The sequence below is a fragment of the Otolemur garnettii genome, unplaced genomic scaffold, assembly GCF_000181295.1.
Source record: "Otolemur garnettii isolate 467f Iridium unplaced genomic scaffold, OtoGar3 scaffold00075, whole genome shotgun sequence".
Taxonomy (NCBI): Eukaryota; Metazoa; Chordata; class Mammalia; order Primates; family Galagidae; genus Otolemur; species Otolemur garnettii.
The window spans coordinates 9408860-9430665 of NW_003852470.1; the positions used below are offsets into that span (position 1 = coordinate 9408860).

Here is a 21806-nt window from a genome sequence, read left to right on the forward strand (position 1 = left end):
CACATGTCCACTTTCCATTGATAGTCTTTATTTCCGGATTACTTTCAAAAACCACAGGTAAATACACTAGAGTGTTAGATGCCTTTTTTTCCTTTCAGCTTAAACATTTTAAATCTTTCATTCTTAAGTTATTAGTGTCAGACGACATTGATAACAATAGTGAGAATATTTTATTCTTCCTATTCCTTTGAAGACCAAAGAGGTATAGTGGAAATAATTCATCTTATTATTAAAATGCAGTCCTTCCAAAAATTTTTTTCTGAGGATTTCTTTTTTCTGTCTTCTATTTATTTACTGCTCATAATTGCCAAGAAATGGTGGGTATAGAAACAATGGTGAAGAAATATTTACAAAAATGAGAACATTTATTTACAGTGGATTCTGGTCTCCTTTCAGAATTGGCCATTTAAAATTTTTCCTGTGAATTCAAACATTCTTCTTTGCAATTTCAGTAGTCTTCATGTATAGTGATAAAACTATATGGAAACTGAATTATTGCCTTAGTAAGAAAGGATAAAAAGGTGTGACAATGGATATAAAATGCATTTAAACATATTTGTTTATAAAAGACTTGCTAAATCTAGAGTAATTCATTTTGAATAGGAGGCTAGTGTTTTTATATTATGTAATAACTAGTTTACTCTGAAGACAGCTTGGTTAAACAATAAAATACATTGTTACTAACTGTTGGTTTCTGTGTACTTTGCAAAAATTTTTAATTTGGTTCACATCATCTTCAGTATGCTCTTACCTGGCTTCAGAAAGAGAATGTCCTGTTAAGCATCTATTAGCCCCAACGGACTAGTAAATAAAAGGGAAATATCGATGGTATATGTCCATAAAAACCCCAAGTGCCAAGTTAATGGATCCTCTGCCCTCCCCCAAATGCTGGAAAACCACTGAGTTCTTTAGTATCTGATCTAAGCTAATCTCAACTGCATTGTTTAAAAAACAGCATCAAGGACGGTTTCTTCATACTGGAACTTTCTTCATTGTTAAATCTTGTGAATCTAAAATTCTACAGTTCTGTTTCACTCTGTTGCTTAAATCACTCACCACTCAGTTCAGTTTTGCTGCAGCAATTTCTGAATGTATAACTTTGCTGTAGTATTTATCAATTGCCAGTAAGAAACAGGTTGTTGTTTGGAAGCTTTTGCAGTTATTTTTCCTTATGTTTTCCAGGTAAAAGCAATACCCCAAAATAGAAAATGAAAAATTTCATTAAAGGAGTGAATTCTCTTGTTAAAACCAGCTTATTACTCCATATTCTGGGCCAAATACATTTTTTTCTAACAACTAAAGATCGGTATTTTGAAGGTACACTTTGATTTAAACATGGAAAAGATTTTTTTCCATAATTACAAACTAGAATGTAAAATCCTAATTTTCCTATGACTCAAAAGAGCACAGTTGGTATTCCAAAGGTGTTGATGCTTAAAAGCTACATTTATTCTAAATGCACTTAAAATTTTCAAGGCAAATCTACCTTAGAAAGTTTTTTGGTATTGTATTTTTTAAAAGATTTAGGATTTTATTTAAATTTCCTGTGAGTTAAATTCTGTACATGGAAAGATGTTCATATCTTCCCTTGTGTATTGAATATGTTTCTCATTTTATTTTTAATCAAATATTTTATAGAAATAAGTTGTTAGGAAAAGTTTAACATGCACTATTTATAGTACTTTGCCATTAACAGGCAATGTTCTGAAACTAAATTTATTTTTGTTCAGTGAACATAAATTTAGATTTTTAAAGTTGGTAGATAATTTATCTCCACTAATATTTTTTTAAGAAACTGTGAAAAGATTAACAGGGAATAATTTTATTTCAGATTTTACTAATGTCGTATGTAGCTACAACTTGAAATTCAAGTAAAGGCTAGACTTTTACTTTGAAGAAGTTACATTGGGTGTTGCCAGTGCTATTTCATTTGAGAAATAAGTGTTTGCCATTCTTCTGCTAAATTGTTTGACAAAGGGAATACTAAGAAAACTCAGAAATAAAACTTAAGTTCTACAAAAATATTAAATGAATGTCTTACTAAAAGATTCCCTGCTAAAGACTTTTTCATTAGTCTTAGAGGGTATATGCTTTCTAGAACTTGTTTTTGTTAATATGTACTTTGATGTAAAAGAACATATTTTGTATGCAAAACATAAAACTTGCATTATGGTTATAAAATACACCATATTGTTTAGAGATTCCAGAAAGCGGTTTAATGCTTAAATACCTATATCTAGGATGTAGTTCATACTGTGATGAAGCTTTGCTTTTGTAATATATGAATAAAATATTAACACTTTCTAATGACCTTGATTTTTCTTTTTTCAAAACTAGGATCAAATTAATTTTTTAGTAGTATTCTGCTATGTAAAATATTACATTAATAAAAGAAGTAGATTTTGTGGCTGTAGTGGTTTGAATTTCTAGAATGCCTTTCCTGAGATCTGCACGAGTTAAACAAAAAAAAAAAACAGGCTCATACATCCACTACCTGTCTCCCTTCTAGTTTCTTCTCTTTATTCAAGATCCATTTAACTTGACTTTTGTCCCCTAAGCCTTGTCTACCGTAAGCTTTCTGGCACATAAGTGAAGAAGGCTGCTTCTGTGCTTAATTAAATGACAAGTAACTTCTTTTATGACAAATGAACCTTTCAGAATGAACTGATCTTTTTCTTTGAAAAAGAATGGTCTTGGCAATGTACAATAGTGGCCAATAATACAAAATTATTTTAGCCATTTATTAAAAACAATTTGTTAACTTGTTTGCAGAAGGTTACCAAAATCAGGTATTTGGAAATTCAGAAATTTTAATGCTGCTTTGAAAAATACTTCAGTACAATCTTATCTTTCTCATAATTAAAAAAAGAAATGACATCTGCTATGTCAATAATTTGTTGAAAGCACAGATATTTTTTGTTTCCTTGTCTTAGGTCTTCCAGAAACTCTGTTTTGAGCTTATTAAGTTCTTCTGCTAGAAACTTCAAGTTGTAAGGAGGCACTTGTTCATCTAAAATAAAAAAATATTCTCAGATTATTTGTGTAAAGTAAAGCAATCTGGGCTAATGATGTCAGAAAATTGACTTGATAATACTTTACTAGGGGTGGCCATCCTGTGGTCTGCAGGCTGCATACTGATTTTGTAAGCTTTTTTCTTTTTTTGCTTATCTGTGATGTTGGATATCATTAAGAGTATGGAGGGACCTTTTGTTGCTAATCAGCTTTCATTAATGTTTGTGTACTTAATTCGTGGCCCAAGACAACTCTTATTCTTCCAATGAAAGAAAAAAAAAAAAGGTTGGACACCCCTGTGACAAACTAGTCAGATGCTGTAATTAATCACAATCGAGTTAGTGTAACATAAACAAAAGAATTTTGTGTTACACTTTTGTGATATACAAAAGTCATCTGAAACAAAAGAATTTAAGGAACTTGCCATGGGCTAGGTGCAGTGGCTCAGGCATGTAATCCTAGCACTGAGAGGATGAGGTGGGTTAATCGCCTGGCTCAGAAGTTGGAGACCAGCCTGAGCAAGAGCTAGACCTGACCTCTACTAAAAATAGAAAAACTAGCCAGGCGTCATGGCAAGTGCCTATAGTTGCAACTACTGGAAAGGCTGTGGCAAGAGGATTGCTTGAGCCCAAGAGTTTGAGGTTGTAAGCTATGACGTCATGGCACTCTACCCGGGGCACAGAGTGAGATTGTCTCAAAAAAAAAAAAAAAGTTGCTATGAAAAGTATGAGCAGAAAAAAACTTGAAAGGGATTTTTTTTTTTTCTTTTTAATAGCCAGGCATTGTGGTAGGCGCCTGTATTCTCAGCTACTTGGAAGGGATTTTTGTTAAGAAGGCCCATGAGAGCTAACTTACTATCTTATTGAACTAATAAGTAGAAAGGCAAAAAAAGCAGAAATAGAAAAATGATGATTTAGGGTTGTTCCCCCCCATGATCAACCTCAGTGGTACACAATTTAGTTTTGAAACTGATAAATAACATTCTAGGCAGGAGTCTAATATATCATTCTGTAATGGTTCTATAGCTGCTAAATTCAAGTCAGGAGCCACATGTGGGTAGTGTTACTGAGATACAGATTTTCATTCATTCATTCATTCTTTCTGAGACAAAAGTCTTGCTAGATTGCTGTGGCATCACAGCTCACAGTAATCTCAAATTCCGGGGCTCAAGTGATTCTCTGGCTGGGACTATAGGTGCCCACCACAACACCCAGCTAATTTTTTCTACTTTTTAGTAGAGATGGGGTCTCACTCTTGCTCAGGCTGGTCTCCAACTCCTGAGCTCAAGCAGTCTATCTGCCTTGGCCTCCAAGAGTGCTAGGATTACAGTTGTGAACCATCATGCCGGGCCTGAATTTTAATTTTTGAAAGCTTTACTGAAATATAGTTTACATTCCATATAACTCACCCCTTTAAACTGTACAAGATGATGGTTTTTAGGATATTCACAGATATTTGCAACCATCACTACAGTTAATTCCATCATCTCAAAAGCAAACCCATATCCTAGAGCTCTCATCTTTCTACCCACTCTATCCCTCTCTCCACCGCCAATCTTCCTGTCTCAAGATTTCTGTGGACATTTCATATGACTTTTGTAACTGACTTCCTTCACTTTGCACCATGTCTTCAAGGTTATTCTATGTTCCATAGCATCTATCAGTAATTCATCCCTTTTCATGGCTGAGTGGTGATATTCCATTGTATGGCCACACCAAATTTTGTTGATCCATTTGTCAGCTGATGGACATCTGGCTTGTTTCCATCTTTTGGCTACTGTGAATAATGCTGCTATAAACTTCTGAGTGCAGGTTTTTGTGTAAGCATGTTTTCATCTCTCTTGGGCATATACCTAGGAATGGAATGGGTCACATGGTAACTATATTTGAGAAACTGCATGTTTTCCGGAGCAGCTGTACCATTTTATGTTCTCACCAGAAATGTGAAGGTTCCCATTTCTCCACATTCTCAAACACTTGGACTTTTTTAAAATTTTGAGACAGTCTTACTCTGTGCCCAGGGTACAGTGCCATGGCATCATCATAGATCACAGCAACCTCAACCTCCTGGGCTCAAGTGATCCTCTTGTCTCTCAGCCTCCTGAGTAACTGGGACTATAGGGGCCTGTCATAACCCCCAGCTAATTTTTATGTTTTTTTTTTTTTTTTTTTTGAGACAGAGCCTCAAGCTGTCCCCCTGGGTAGAGTGCTATGGCATTACAGCTCACAGCAACCTCCAACTCCTGGGCTCAAGCGAGTCTCCTGCCTCTGCCTCCCAAGTAGCTGGGACCACAGGCGCCCGCCACAACGCCTGGCTATTTTTTGGTTGCAGCCGTCATTGTTGTTTGGCAGGTCCGGGCTGGGGATTCGAACCTGCCACCTTAGGTGTACGTGGCTGGCGCCTTAGCCGGTTGAGCTATAGGTGCCGAGCCAATTTTTATGTTTTTAGTAGAGACAGGGGTCTCCCTCTAGATTGGGCTGGTCTTAAACTCTTGAGCTCAAAGGATCCTCCCAGTTTGGCCTCCCAGAGTGCTAGGACTATAGGTGTGAGCCACTGCCCAAGGCCAAGGCCCCAGCACTTGGATTTTTTAATTGCAGGCATCCTAGTGGGTATGAAGTGGTATCTCATTATGGTTTTGATTTGTTATTTTTTTTTTTATTGAGACAGAGTCTTACTTTGTCACTCTCAATAGAGTGCCTTGGTGTCACAGCTCACAGCAACCTCAAGTTCTTGGGCTTAAGCTATTCTCTTGCCTTAGCCTCCTAAGTAGCTGGGACTACAGGCACCCACTACATCACCCAGCTACTTTTAGAGACTGAGCTTTTGCTCTGGCTCACGTTGGTCTTGAACCTGTGGCCTCAGGCTATCCGCCCTCCTCGGTCTCCCAGAGTGCTAGGAATACAGGCGTGAGCCACCAGACCAGGCCTGTATTTTCTTGATGACAAATGATGTTGAGTATGTTTTCAAGTGGTTGTTGTTCATTTTATATCTTCCTTGGGAAAATGTCTATTCAGATCTCTTGCCCATTTTAAAAATTGGGTTATTTGTGTTTACTATTGAGGGGTAAGAGTTCTTTGTCTATTTTGGAAACAAGTCCCTTATGAGATGCATGTTTGCATCTCATATTTTCAAATATTTTCTCCCATTTGTGAGTTATCTTTTTACTTCGTTTAGGGTAGTGAAGCTCAATTTTTATTTATGTACAGATATAGAAACTAGAATTACCTTCCTACACACACACACACACACACACACACACACACACACTGTATTTTTTTTAATGGGTGGGAAATGAGTGAAGAGTGATTTGGGAACATAACCCTATCTGCCCCATCCCCTTCACTGACAGACAAAAGACAAGCAAATGGCTGAGCAAGAACCCCTGGAACTACTTTTGTCTGCATTCTAATCATGCTGCCATTTCTGTTGCAGTCCTCAGTTTTTCAAAGTTTGTTTTGTGATCCATTGTTGTGGCAACCACTGTTTGTCTACGATGACATCCTATAGCACACAGAGTTCATTAAATATGTGAGGGTGTTGTGTGAAACTTGCTTCCACACGTGCAAGTTCAGGTACTGGGTTACAATATAAAATCTCATTTGGGGTCATGGCCTAAAAAAAATTTGGAAATGGTATTTTCAGGAAGGGCAGAAATTTAAAAAGGATAAAAACCACAATAGGGTTAGTTTGTTTCCTTTTGAATGTTCTGAGCTTCTGTGAAGGTAATAAACATGCTGGTGGTACATGGGAGGATAATGGAAAGCACAGGCTGGAACACCCCGTGTTCAGGAGCCTTTGGCAAATTACTTGATCTCCTTTACGCTTCTCTATTTCTCCATTTGTAAAACTATACCTCTCAGGATTGTAAAGGTTAGAAATAATATATGTAATGCACTTAACACATAAAAGGCACTCAACAAATCTTAGCTGGTTTTTTTAAAATCAAATTTTGAATATAGCAGTAAGTCAATATTTAAAACTGAAAGGGGGCGGCACCTGTGGCTTAAAGGAGTAGGGCGCCCGGCCCCATATGCTGGAGGTGGGTGGCAGGTTTAAACCCAGCCCTGGCCAAAAAATATAAAAAAACAAAACAAACAAACAAACAAAAAAACAACAACAAAAACCAACTGACAGGAATTATTTTCTAAAACTATACTTACCACACATTCCATCTATTATTATGAAATCTGACTTAGAATACATTGACCTTGTTCAAACTCCATGCTGATCTTAAACCTGGCTGGACTGCCTTGCCGCTTTCCTTCCCCCCATGCTCAATGGCCTCTTCTTTGTTCTAGAACATTCCAAACCACTCTACTTCTGGGCCTTTGTGTCTACTGCCTGGAATGATCCTCCAGAGAACTGCACAGTTTGGGCCTTCCCTTTATTCACATCTTTGCTTAAATGCCATCTCTGAGAAGCCTTCCTGATTACCCTTTAAACACAAATCCTCACCCTGCTTTATGTTTCTTCAGAGTACTGCCATATATTCATCCAACTATTTCTTGTCTTTCTCACTAGAACATTCTGCTCCCTGCTGATTCCCTAGCATCTAGGGTAAGACCAGTACAGAGTAAAACTCAGTAAAAATTTATTAGGTAGATGGATACTTAAGTTTCACAGGTGGCATTTTTCTATTTAACTAAATTGCATATTTACATTGGAAACATGATATAAACTTTTATGATTGAAAACAAACTTCCTGAGTGTCAGGGGGACAGTGGTGGCTACAAAAGTCACTATCACACCAGCTAAATAGCACGAACTGATACAACGTACCTTTTGCTTCCTTCATTGTCTGAGACACAACTTTTCGGAGGGTCTGATCCACTTGATGAAGCATGTTAGTTGAACAAATGAGTCTGTCTGTTTCCTATGTAGTACAGATATTGTTACTGCAACACTAATGTACAGTGTTAGAAAAGAAATGGTGAAAATATAGGTGGCGCGTATGTGAAGGGACCAAAAGCAAGGTTTAAGTGAAGAGAGTCCAAATGGATTACATCCAGTCATAAACTGGCTTCCATGTCGGCGGTGATAGGCTGGTGAGTATCTAATAACCAGCTCTTGAGAGATAAATCCCAAACCTATCCGTAGTGTTTGCCAGCTTCCGTGGTGCGAACATTCCCATCCTGCTCATGCAGTGCACACTGTAACCAGGGGTCAGCGGCTGAATGCTGGTGAGGTGCCTGTCAGTGACAAAGCACTTTTCATGTTTTACTTATCTTTTACATTCAGCTCAAAAAGATCTTCCTACAAAAAGCTGTTGTCCCTCATTTACGACACATCTACATTAGAAGACGTACCTTTTGTTCCATATTGTCCTCAACATATTTGACTGGATTTTCCAAGGCAATATGCAATAAATCAGTCACTTCCAGGCTACAGAGAAAGTGTGATAAAATATAATAAATCCGTATGTCAAGCATTTCTGTTTTTTTAAGAACTTGTATTTATGAACCCTAAATGGAATTCTAGAGGAATAAAACTGCTGTAATGCAAGATCTTTACCAAAAGGAAAACGACTGTAGGATACAGAAGCGACCTTCCACCTGCAAAATCCAATGGAGTAGCTGAAAACAGATGAGCCAAAGCCCCCTCATTTAAAAATATCAATTTCTGAAGACTCATGTCACATCAATAAACTTTGAAGTCATTCTCTCTTTTCCTATCAAGTGCTGTACTGTTGGCTGCCAGAGTTCTACTTTGTTCCCTAAACAAAGATGCTTAGTCTTGTCTTTCTGGCTTTTGCTTATCCAGTAAGAGAGTTTCTGGATACAAGTGGGGTGAGGGTCTGAAAGAAAGGAGAGGTGGCCAGTCCAGCAGCAAGGAAAGACTTTAACAAAGCGGTAAGGGAGAATGGAGAGTGACCAGGAGTCAGCTCTGCTCTCATACAGTTGCAAAAGGCTTTTGTTAGCCTTATCAGTATAGCTGGAATGGGGAAGTGCCCAGAATGGGTACCTCACAGGGCTCATCTCTAGTTCGGGTCAGGGTTATGGGTGTATCACTACTATCAGCCAGGATATGGGAATAGTATTTCCAAGAACTCTGGCCTTGAAATACACCAGGAGTATGGAGAGGGAGGCTTGCTGGCTGCTAATGTGTTTTTCTAAAAATAACTGCACTCTTGTCACAGTTATGAGAATTCCTTTTCCACACTTTGGTTCTTAGGTAAAACAGCAGATTCTGGTAAGGGCTGGCAGCAACACTAGCGCAGCCTGTGCTCTCTCTGCAGGGCTGGGTAAAACGAGTCTCTCAGCAGTGACGGTGACCTTATGCTGCTCTCCTGGGACATCTCAGTGCCTTAACCAGCTGTCTACTTCCAAAGGCAACAATTTTAAGTATTCCAGAAAAAGTAGCAATCAACTGGTTATGTGCCTGCTCAAAGTTTCAGGATATTATGACAAGTTAAAATTAGAAAGTATACCAGTAGCTTATTTTATAAACTGTCTAAACAACAGTCAATTGGTTCACAGTTTGTTTTGGGGGAGTTATTTTTATAGTGAGTGAACTTTATAAAATGCATGGAAACTGAATCCTGAGTGTCAGGGGGTCTAAGGCAGCCTCACGTGAAATGTTCCCCTCCTCCTTCTCCTTTCCTCCTAAGACAAAGAAGCAAAGGATCTGGTCAGCCCCACTCCCAGAAGTTCGCACCAAAGAAACCTAACCTTCCAAGGCAAACTGTGAAATCTGCCCACCACCAACAGCCCAATATAAAAGGGTCTCTAACTGCCCCTAGGCTGCAGACAATGCTTTTGCACTGCCCAGGTGGGCCACCCACCCCTTTCAATAAACCCGATCTGAACAGATCCTCTCTGGCATGTCTCTGGGCACCACCAACTTAGACTTTTCACTGAGAACAAAAAGTTTTGTGAAATGAGTTTAAAAACTTAGCTTTTAAAAATTGCTGATCCTCCACAGACAACAGGAAGGGACTAAGGAAACATGGATAATGCCCCTCTAGAACTGGTGCCGTCCAACGTAATAGCCGCTGGCCATGCAAGCTACTGAAGTTTAAATTAATTAAAATTAACCTGAATTAAAAATTTATCACTTGTACTAGCTACTTTTAAGTGCTCAATAGTCAAATGTAGCTAGTGGCTACCTTATCAGACAGTACAAACACAGAACACGTCCCTTATCAGTAAAATTTCTACTAGAAAGCTGCCGCTCGAGAAATCTCAAGACATATTATGAGTGAAATGCATCAGACAGCACAGCCAGCAAGTCTCACATATACATAAGCAGGGTAATGATGGCGAGCTTGAGGCAAACTAGGAGCCAGTACCAGTTCCGCTCTTCATTTTTTATTTATTTTTTTGAGACAGTCTCACTATGTCACCCTCAGTAGAGTGCCATGACATCACAGTTCACAGCAACCTCAAACTCTTGGGTTTAAGTGATTCTCTCGCCTCAGCCTCCCAAGTAGGTGGGACTACAGGTATCCACAACACCACCCTGCTGTTTTTTGTTGTAGTTGTCATTGTTGCTTAGCAGGCCTACCCGCCAGCCCTGGTGTTATGTGGCCAGCACCCTAACCACTAAGCTATGGGTGCCGAGCCCAGTTCTGCTCTTTAATAGATTTTTATAAGGGGGCCAGGTGTGGTGGCTCATACCTATAATTCTAGCACTCTGGGAGGTTGAGGTGAGGCTCCTTCCCAGAGGGAGGATGGCTTCAGCTCAGCAGCAGACCACCAGCCTGACCAAGAGACAGATCCCATCTTTACTAAAAGTATAAAAACTAGCCAGGCATTGTGACAGGCACCTGTAGTCCCAGCTACTCAAGATGCTGAGTTAAGAGGATTACCTGAGCCCAAGAGTTTGAGATTGCTGTAAGCTATGACACCATAGCACTCTACTGAGGGTGACAGAGTAAGACTCTGTCTCAACAAAAAAAGGAAAAGGAAACTACAAGGTAATCGACTTAAACTGTTAAGGATGGTCATCTTTGCAGTGAAAAAATAGAAAAAATATTAACTCAGGTTTTCAATAAAAACTGAAATCTCTGCCTGCCTTCTTTCTCCTGCCTCTTCCTCAAACCATGTAGGAGCCAAAGAGACCAAAAGGAAATGTAAAGTTCTCTTTACATTCCCCAGCTTTGTCTTTTAGAATTTGTTCCTTTTGGGTGGTGCCTGAGGCTCAGTGGGTAGAGCGCTGGCCTCATATACTGAGAGTGGCGGGTTCAAACTCAGCCCTGGTCAAACTACAACAAGAAAAAGCCGGGCGTTGTGGTGGGTGCCTGTAGACTTCAGCTACTTGGGAGGCGGAGGCAGGAGGCTCGCTTGAGCCCAGGAGTTGGAGGTTGCTGTGAGCTGTGATGCCATGGCACTCTACCCAGGGGGACAGCTTGAGGCTCTGTCTCAAAAAAAAAAAAAAAAAAAAAGAGTGGAAACACCTGGAAAAATGTCTGTCTTCAATCTTGCCTGAGAAAAAACAGAGCATTCACATTCACAATACCTTGTGAATCCACCTGCAATTAATACTTTAGTATTTTTCACCTTGAATTCAGCTACCCACAGGACCTCAGGGCTGGCACTCTTTTTTCCGGATGCTACACTATTCTCTCTCTTCCCCCTTTCCATCTTACCCTCTCTCAGTCTCTGATCTCTTCTCTCTTTCTATTCTCCCCCCACTCTCTTCCCTTTATCTAATATAAAATAAAGTTTTATTCCTAATCTTGGCCTACAGAAATGCTTTTCTTGTCCTATGCTCAGCATCAACTGAGCAACTGAGTTTGCCACACCGACCAGACTATACTATTTTAACAAGAGTGTCAAAGATGTGTTCTACTCTGAGTTCCCTGCTCTAAACTGTAGGAGGCAGTATTAATATAATCCTCACAGCTAAGCACAGGCATCTGCAAACAAACTTGAGTTCAAATCTCATCTGTTACAAATTTGGTGATTCCGGACAAATTACACTTTTCCATTTCAGTTTCCTTGTCTTCTTCCAAGACCTGTGTGAGGACTAACAAAGCCAACACCAGTAAAGAGTTTGCACAATACCTGGCCTCCGAAGCACATGCTGGACTCTGAATTGTGAGGCTGTTGTGCTCCCAAGCATTTTTCTCAGGGTTGGGCTTTTCTATCTTTCTTTGCATCATGTGGATGGTCTCTGCAGGCAGTGCCCGTGGTCTCTGGCCATTCCTCTGTAAACAGGTCTCCAGAGGACAATCTAAAAAGAGCTGGCAAAAGCCTAACGAATCTGAAAATAGTTTAAAATCATAAAATTGTTGGTGTACTATTTTTCAAAATATGAAAATACATTATGCAAATTTCATATTTTCCAAAATGTGAAAATATCTATTATGCAAATCATTCCAATTACAGTAGGAAAACTTCATTTGCAATACCAAATATCCACCTTTTATTTATTTATTTATTATTTTGAAACAAAGTCAGACTCTGTTTCCCTGGGTTGTGCCATGGCGTCCTAGCTCACAGCAACTTCAAACTCCTGGGCTCAAGCCATCCTCTTGCCTCAGCCTCCATGAAGCTGGGACTACAGGTGTGCACCATTATACCCAATTAGTTTTTCTATTTTTAGTAGAGATGGGAGTTTACTCTTGCTCAGGCTGGTCTCCAATTCCTGAGCTCAAGCTATCCACCCACCTAGGCCTCCCAGAGCGCTTAGATTACAAGTGTGAGCCACCATGCCCGGCCGAATATCCAGCTTTTAAAATTAAGTAAATCAGGCATGGTGGCTCATGCCTGTAATCCTAGCACTCTGGGAGGTGGATGGATTGCCTGAGCTCAGGAGTTCCAGACCAGCCTGAGCAAGAGTGAGACCCCTGTTTCTAAAACTAGCTGGGTGTTGTGGCAGGTGTCTGTAGTCCCAGCTACTTGTAGCCCCAGCTGCTTATAGTCCCAGCTACTTGGGAGGCTGAGGTGAGAGAATCATTTGAGTCCAAGAATTTGAGGTTGCCGTGAGCTATGACACCAAGCACTCTACCAAAGGTGACAAAGTGAGAATGTCTCCAAAAATAAATAAATAAAATTAATCAACCTTAACCTCCTAATCCAATTACAATACATTCTCACTGAAGATGATAGTGATTTTGATATGTGAATGTATGTCTCTATGTGTAAGGAAAATATGTTTAATTACATTTCCGAGCCAGCTGGTAGACTTCGTATCTCATACTTTGATAATAAAAGTTGTCATCTAAAATCAAAAGCAAAGGTCTAGAAACATCAGTTTTCATTATGAGGTAGGAAGACTGGGCCTCAGACTCTGCAGAAAATATCAGATCTTGTTCCTTTAAGCAGGTTATAAAATCTTCCCACATGGCTTCAGTCCTGTTGGGTGGGGGAGACATCTGACATCCATTAATGACAGCCATTAAGAAGTATTCCAGGTACTTCAACAGTTCCAGTCTAAGCACTTTCCACTGGAATGGCTACAAAAGACCAAAGAATTGCAATATATATATTAGGCCAGTAGAGCCTCGTTGGGCCTCAGTGCCATCCATCACATATGAAAATTGAAGTTCACAATACTGAACTATTTGTTCTGTAACATATCTGGTTCCTTCTGCCTGGAAAACTCCTACATAGTTAAGAAGTCAAAACTCAAGGGAAAACAAAAGGGAAGAGATCGAGGTCCCTCTCCTGCTTGTCCACGCCTTACCTCACTGCTGAGATTCAACAGATGGGTCCTAGGGCCTTTGTAAAGGAAGACTGGACAAAAGAAATTAAGTAAGGAAAAAGCTTGCAAATATAGCAATCTCTTATCAACAACGTCTGGCTTTCTCCTAAGTGGTGACAGTACTATTATCCAAGTAAATCCTGTGCTACCCTGATATTGTATTTACCTCACAATTAACAAAGAATAAGAAAGTAGATAAACTTTGCTACAGGAGAGGCCTGGAATTTTCCACCCACTTTTTGGCATATATACTTATAAAGTGGAGTCAAATCATATTTGCATTTGATTATGTAAATGCATTCACATTCAAGCACTAGACAACAAAAATAACAGTTTAACATTTCAGAATATTCCAAAGGGTATTTGCTTAGCATTAGATGACAGACATCAATCTACTTTCCCCCAGTGGTCTCAGCTTTCACATGCTTCTCTAAGAGATTGCACCTTACTGTGCTGAGTGCGAATACAAGTCTATTTCTTCCTTTTGTGGTCCAACTAAGAAATAGCCATCTTTTCCAATGCTGGCAGAAGCAGATTTCCCCTGAAATAAACGAAGATTAAGCTTCAGAGGCCAGACCCTTCATTAGTTCAGACTCTTTGTAGCGTCCTGTGAGGAACCGCAAGCAATTTTGTTACCTATAATTTGTACACTTTTTCTTAAAGAGGGTTTCTCAAATTGTATAAACTTAAGCCCCACAAAATCTGGATGCGCTGTGCCTAAATGTTAAACTGCCTCTGTTGGAATTTTTAGAGAATCTTTCCTTCTAATGAGAAACTTCCTTAGGGATTTTCAAGATTTCATCTGACCACAGGAGATTTTCACTTAGCCTTGTCTAAACACTCCATTGTACAGAATACACGGTATATACATGCACCAAAGTGCATATAACCCTCTATAATGCATCACGCTACAACGGCTGCTTGGTAAATGTTTTAAGATAGATGTCTACAGCCAACTCATTCACTCCAAGGAATAACTATATTAACCCCGCTGCACTTTTCTCGAACTCCCGTCTCTGCTCCTGTCAGGGTATCTCCGCTGACGTGCGGTGCTGTCTAGTACACAGCCGGGCTCAAAGCAAATACAACAGAACACGCCCCGCGCCGTGCAGCCCACGCCCCGCCCCTCCGCACTGACCGGCGGCCGCGCGCTCGCCTCGTCGAGGAACGCATCGGGCATGACGTCATCATATGCGACGACGCCGACGGCCCAGCCCTGTTCCTGCCGCAGACGGTGGCCGAGCGCGCGCGCGAAGGTCGACTTTCCTGCTGCTGGTAGGCCACAGAGGACGCAGAGAGCTAGCTTCCGCGGCCCCTCGTCGCCAGTTGCTCTGGCGCCATAGGCGGTCTTCATGCCGTCCACGGAAACCAGAAGAACCTGGAAACGCTGTCTCCCGGCGCCGCCCGCCCGCCGCGCACGCGCAGTCTCCCGCTGCCCTGCTGCGCCACCTGGTGCTGCGGCGAGGAATAGGCGGGGCCTTCAGGGCCAATCGAATGGGAACAGTCCCAGCTCTTTCCGAGGTTGTTAGGTGGTACCCAGAGCCGCTGGGGCAGAGCTGTCGGTGAGGCTAGATCTCGAGTCTGGGGAGACAGTGGCTCTGTGTTTCCTAGCTCCTAGACATTCCTGAAGGGTCCACGAATTATGATTAATCTTCAAATAGAATCATCCTGCTAGAAACTTGTGGTCCGTTAGAATTTGCTCTTATGTTTTGCTGCGATGAGGTATTCCAGCCCAGAAAAATGTTAGAAGAGACTTTAAGCCTTTTCCTCTGGCAGTCTTTGGAAGGTAAATTACTGGAAATCAAAGAATAATAGGCGAAGCTCACAGTCCGAACACCACGCTGCTCTGCCATTCCTAGATGTGAATGGTAAAATTAGTTACCGCGTCCTAACGCCAGCAGTTGGCAGCAAGGGTAAGGAAATAAGGGCATAACAGTAAAAAAAAAAAAAAAAAAAAAAAAAAAAAAAGGTAATACTAAGGTATGAAGAGGTATAATGTAAGACAATTTTTGCGTGGGAGTGTGATGTAAAACAATTTAGATTCTAGTTTTCATCTTACTTAGGAGATGATTACTTTTTACTCCAAAGGAGTGTGTTCAGAATATGAACACATGAGGATAGAATCCATCTTTACTGGGTCAAAATGCGACATATAACTGAGAGAGGATACCCGAGAAAGGCGAGGGCTGGGAGAACAGGTCTTCTCAGGGAAACCGGAGGATGCACAAGCAGAGTCCTCTCCATGGTGACTCAGCTCTTGAGAATTTGTAGGCTTAACTTCCTGGAACCTGGAAATTTCCAAGTTCTGTGAAATCCTTTGGTTCTGTAGGGGCTGGACTAGCATCTCCCACTTGATTCAAACTGGCCAATGAGACGGGTACTTGTGGGGTGGAACTTTTAAACTATCAATAAAAAGGGAAAGACCAAGCCAGTCAGGGAGCGTGGCCATTTGGAAATCTATGCTGTAAGCTCCCAGCCCATGAATAAAGCCCTTCCTCTTATAAATGTGGTGTTTGGGTGCTCTTTCTCTCTGATGGGCCTCGTCTTCCTGCAACATAACCTCTTAAGCCTGATATGATGTATTACAAAGCACATACACAATCTCTTTTTCTTTTGGATTGACAGTGAAGCGTGTTGAGGTTATTTACTCTTCATTTCATGACATACGTTATTTGTCATTATTGGTCTGGGACAACGCCCCTGTCCTTAATTTACCATTCTTTTTTATCCCTCATCCTCCACACCTGCAATGTGTCTAAGCTCTGCAGGCAACCTTTTTTCCTTTATTTTTACATGGTTATTTTTGTTTTGTGTATTTTTTAGTAGACCGTGTTTTAGAGCCGATTTAGTTAGGTTTGCAGCAAAACTAAGCAGAAAGTGGAGTTCTCATGTGCCCTTCCCCCTCGCCCCCCAGCACTCAGCCTGCCCTGCTGTCAGCATTTCCCACCAGAATGATCAATTCGTTATAACTGATGAGCCTACATTAACACATCATTATCACCCAAAGGCCATAGTTTACATTGGGGTTCACGCGTGGTGTTGCACATTGTATAGGTTTGGGCAATATGAAATGACACATATCCACCAATACCACACAGTTTCTCAGCCTTATAAATCCTCTGTGCTCCACTTGTTCTTTGTCACACTCTAATTCCTGACACAACTGATCTTTTTATTGTTTCTATGGTTTTGCCTTCTCCAAAATGTCATATAGTTAGAATCATAGAATCTTTTTAGATTTGCTTTTTTCACTTAGTAATATATACATTTAAGTTTCCTTTGTGTCTGTTCACAGCTTGATAGTTCTTTTTAGCATTGAGTAATATTCAGTGTCTGGGTGTACCACAGTTTATATTTTCATTCACCTACTGCATGACTTCTTTTTTATGGCCAGGGCCAGGTTTGAACCCACCACCTCCAGTATACGGGGTCAGCGCCCCACTCCTTGAGCCACAGGCACCCCCCTGAAGGACTTCTTGTTTGTTTGCACCTTTTGCCAATTAAACCTCTGTGTGCTGGGTTTTGTATAGACCTGTTTTCAGCTTATTTGTAAATACCAAGGAGAGTGATCCTTGGATTATGTGTTAAGGGTAGGTTTAGTGGCTGGGTGCCATGGCTCACACCTTTAATCCTAGCACTCTGGGAGGCTGAGATGGGTGCACTGCTTGAGCTCAGGAGTTGGAGACCATCCTGAGCAAGAGTTAGACCCTGTCTCTAATAAAAATGGAAAAAACTAGCCAGGCATGGTGGTGCATACCTATAGTCCCCGCTGCTCAGGAGGCAGAGGCAAGAGGATCTCTGTGAGACCAGAAGTTTGAGGGCTCAAATGATGACATGGCACTCTGTGACAGTGAGACTGTCTTTAAAAAAAAGGAAAGCGGTATTTCTTACAAAACTAAACCTTAACTAACACCTGTCTCAGTGTATTGGCTTCCTCTTGAGCAGAGGGCAGTGAACCTGGTAAGGCTATAACAAGGTCTTGTTCTGTTGCCTAGGCTGCCTAAATAGTACCTTAGTTTTTGCTGCTTTGGATGGGAGGAGGAAAGGATGTTATCAAAACAGTGGGACAGTAGGCCTTACTCTCTCAGCTGATGGACAATGTGGTTGTAGGTGTTGAGTCAGAATGCCACAGTGGACACATTCTGTGGCCATTTTCCCCTTACATACAAACATATAACTTGAAGGGCATGGATCACTTCTGTCTAAGATTTGTTATTAAACTTGACTTAAATCACTCTTTCATTAGACTGGTTAAGTCATATGGGCAGTGTCACTGAATCCGTGCAGCCTCAGTTGTTGGGTTCTTTCCCTTCTGATTCTCAGAAAAGATACAGGGAGGTTGCTCAGTAACCCTTTATGCTGGAATAGTCATTCTGCTTTGAACTTGGGTTTTTTTTTTTATTTTTGAGATGGAGCCTCAAGCTGTCCCCCTGGGTAGAGTGCCATGGCATCACACTCACAGCAACCTCCAACTCCTGGGCTCAAGCGAGTCTCCTGCCTCAGCCTCCCAAGTAGCTGGGACCACAGGTGCCCGCCACAACGCCTGGCCATTTTTTTTTTTTTGGTTGCAGCCATCATTGTTGTTTGGCGGGCCTGGGCTGGGGATTTGAACCTGCCACCTTAGGTGTATGTGGCTGGCGCCTTAGCCTCTTGAGCCGAGCCGAACTTGGGGTTAGGTTACTTGTCCCACCTTATCTCACTGGTTCTTCACTATCATTGCTGCCACGTAGGGCCCTGGGCATTGTGTGGGACTCTTGTCTCACCTTGCACAGGTTGTAGGAGGTACTCTGCAGTTCCAATTTCAACTTCAACTAAATTTTCCTGCACTTTCATTCCACTTTGATCTAGCTGCCTGTTGCAAACATGTTAATAATTCTTAAGAGAAATTGTATTCATAGGAACAAGTGAGAGTAAACAGCAATGTGTGGTTCTACATTTTTGATATTTATGAGTGATATCTTCGTTATAAATATCATGTAGAAATCTTAAAAAATCTGAGATTCCACCTCTGCCGACCCCAGTGTCTTCAGAGCAGGTTTTCTCCTCTAGTTACTGTCACAGTTTTCTGCCAACTCAGCACTTATCTAATTGGTAATAGAAATTGCTAATAGTCTAGCTGCCAAAGTCTAGATTTTTCTCAATCATGAACAGCCAATAAAATCTCACCTCTCACTACTTTTACCCGTTTTCTCCTTTCCTTACTAATTCCTAGAGCTAAGTTTTCTGAAACTTTTATAGTCACAAAAACAGATTTTCATCTGTAAAAGTGCATTAAGCTGCTTTTCTTTAACCCAAACATGGCTTTGCCAGCATGGCATTGTTCATAACCTCTGCAAAAATCTCACTTCTAATTGTTGATATTAGTTAAGACATATGTTTAGTCTTAAACTTAAACTATGTCTTTAGACTAGTAGACATTTGTACATTTTTTTTTTTTTTGAGGCAGAATCTCACTCTGTTACCCTGGGCTAGAGTGTGGTGGCATCAGCCTAGAGCCTAGAGCAACCTCAAACTTCTGGTTCAAACAATCCTCCTGCCTCAGCCTCCCAAGTAGCTGGGATTACAGGTGCTTTTCACAGTGCCTGGCTAATTTTTCTGTTTTTAGTAGAGACAAGGTCTCACTCTTGCTCAGGATAGTCTCACACTCCTGAGCTCAAGCAGTTCTCCCACCATGGTTTCCCAGAGTGCTAGGATTACAGGACCATGCCTGGCCTAGACTAGTAGACATTTAATAAATGCTTGTCGCCTTGGTTGTCAACTGCTCATTGACCTGTGAAAATGAACTTCCCTACTTTACTGTCAAGTGAGATATTCTTAATACCTATTTCAACAACACCTATAAAGTTTAGGCCAGTGTAAAAAGTTTGTGATAGGGTCTCTTTTGCCTGGACTTCACTGCAACCTCAAATTCCTGGGCTTAAGTTATCCTCCTGCCTCAGCCTCCCAAGTAACTGGGACTAGCACATACAACCATGCCTGGTTTATTTTTATTTTTTCATTTTTTGTAGAGATGAGGGTCTTGCTATGTTGCTCAGTCTGGTCTCAAACTCCTGGCCTCAAGTGATCCTCTGGTTGTGACCTCCCAAAGTACTGGGATTATAGGCATGAGCCACTCACTGCACTCAGCTACAAAGTAAAATTTGTAAGTTTTACTGGCTCCTTTTTATACTCAACGTTAGTGTCATTTGCAGCAGAATCATCTTTAAGTCACCGGTCTTACTTCCTATTGAGTTTTTGAAACACATAACAAAGGTATTCTAAAATGTGAGCCAAATACTAAACATTACCAGATCTTGAGCTAATCTGGTGATATCTAGTGTTTTTTGATTCTCCAAGACCATCTGTTTCTGGTATTGTGAACTAGTAAATTACCTAATCTGCTGAAAGTGGCTCTTAGACCTAGAATTTCACCAGTCTCACTAACCCTGAGAACCACCAAAGAAAGAACAAAGGTACAAGATGCAGTTTTGCTAATGGAGAATCTGAATATTACCAACTTCTGCTATTTAGAAACAATGAGAAAGAAGTGTCAATTCCTTGGTTGCTGAAGCTTTTACCTCAACTTTAGAAAAAAGCAATTCCTAGAGATTTCTGAGGACTTTTTGGACTGTGTCTTAACTATCTACCATAGTATTATATGTTTAATTATAAAGATGTTGCAAACAATTAAAGTCAATCATTTAATAAGTGGGCCTTGTATTTTAGTGCTGTGAAAGTTGCTTGTTCACTTGATATTTGTGCCCTAGTGTGTTACATGCTGAGGATTCATGTGTAAAGACAGCTCCTACTGTTTAAAAAGTTCATAATTTATTTTAAGAAAGTAAGTAAAATGTTCACAGTATATTAAAAAAATAGAAGTTAAGAAAATTTACAAGCTCGGCGCTTGTGGCTCATGCGGCTAAGGTGCCAGCCACATACATCTGAGCTGGCGGGTTCGAATCCAGCCCAGGGCCACCAAACGACGACAGCTGCAACCAAAAATAGCTAGGCATTGTGGTGGGCACCTGTAGTCCCAGCTACTTGGAAGGCAGAGGCAGGAAAATCGCCTCTGCCTCCCAGGAGTTGGAGGTTGCTGTGAGCTGTGATGCCAGAGCACTCTACTCAGGGTGACAGCTTGAGGCTCTGTCTCAAAAAGAAAAAAGAAAATTTACAACCTGCTGCTCATGTTATACTCCAAAAGCACAGCTATCAAAGGTAAAACCAGTAGAAAGGTTTCTATAGCTTCCCCTAATCTGCAATCCAATAGTACAACATATCCCTGAAGGGTCATTAATACCATACCTCAAAATTCTGTCCTTGTGCATAAATACAGGTCATTTTGATAGGAAATTTACAATATTCCAAATGAGCTGTTGGCATAGAATGTAAAATTTTTGATGGGTTACTTCTTCAGAATGTGCAAGTGCTGTAAAAGCATAACATAACGTAACAAAACAAATCCTGCAGTCGATTTGATTTGGATGCTGTTTTCCCTAATTATTAACTTACCAAAAGAAGAGTTGTTTCACCCAGACCTTCCTTTAAGACTCTAGGTAAACAGGGCGGCACCCACAGCTCAGTGGGTAGGGTGCTAGACACATACACCGAGGCTGGCGGGTTCAAACCTGGCCTGGGCCAGCTAAAACAACAATGGCACAAAAAAAATTGCCAGGTGTTGTGGCAGGCGCCTGTAGTCCCAGCTACTTGGGAGGCTGAGGCAAGAGAATCGCTTAAGCCCAAGAGTTGGAGGTTGCTGTGAGCTGTGATGTACAGTACTCTACCCAGGGCGACAGCTTGAGACTACGTCTCAAAAAATAATATGATAGAGACTCTAGGTAAACAACATAAATTACAGCCAAGTTCTCAATAAAGCAGGATAAAACAATTTCATGAAATGAGTTCATTATGAAAGTTCATTTTAAGCCAATTATCCTGAAGTGGAGTGGATTTTTCCATACTATGTTACTTGTGGTTACCTATTCAGTCAACTCTTTATTGTATTAATTCACATTAGTGTATATTATTGTGGACCAAACAATATTTTTAATTAAAAAGGTAAAACCCATATAAACAAAAGTAGTGTTTAATAATTTGAAAGTGAAAAGGAGTTCCAAAACTGAAGAGTTAAGGACTTTTTTTTTTTTTGAGATAGTGTCCCACTTTGTTGC

General features: G+C 40.7%; 1 protein-coding gene across 1 annotated transcript; it reads right to left on the minus strand.

The window, feature by feature from the left end:
• Window positions 1-2792: 2792 nt before the first annotated feature.
• On the minus strand, window positions 2793-15052 carry PSTK (phosphoseryl-tRNA kinase). Its single transcript, XM_003794084.3, has 6 exons — window positions 14798-15052; window positions 13120-13411; window positions 12018-12216; window positions 8319-8394; window positions 7792-7885; window positions 2793-3010 (listed from the first exon to the last, which is right to left on the minus strand). Exons 1-6 carry the CDS (start codon window positions 15011-15013, stop codon window positions 2811-2813), a joined length of 1077 nt encoding a protein of 358 aa, XP_003794132.1. The 5' UTR covers window positions 15014-15052; the 3' UTR covers window positions 2793-2810.
• Between the last annotated feature and the right edge of the window lie 6754 nt (window positions 15053-21806).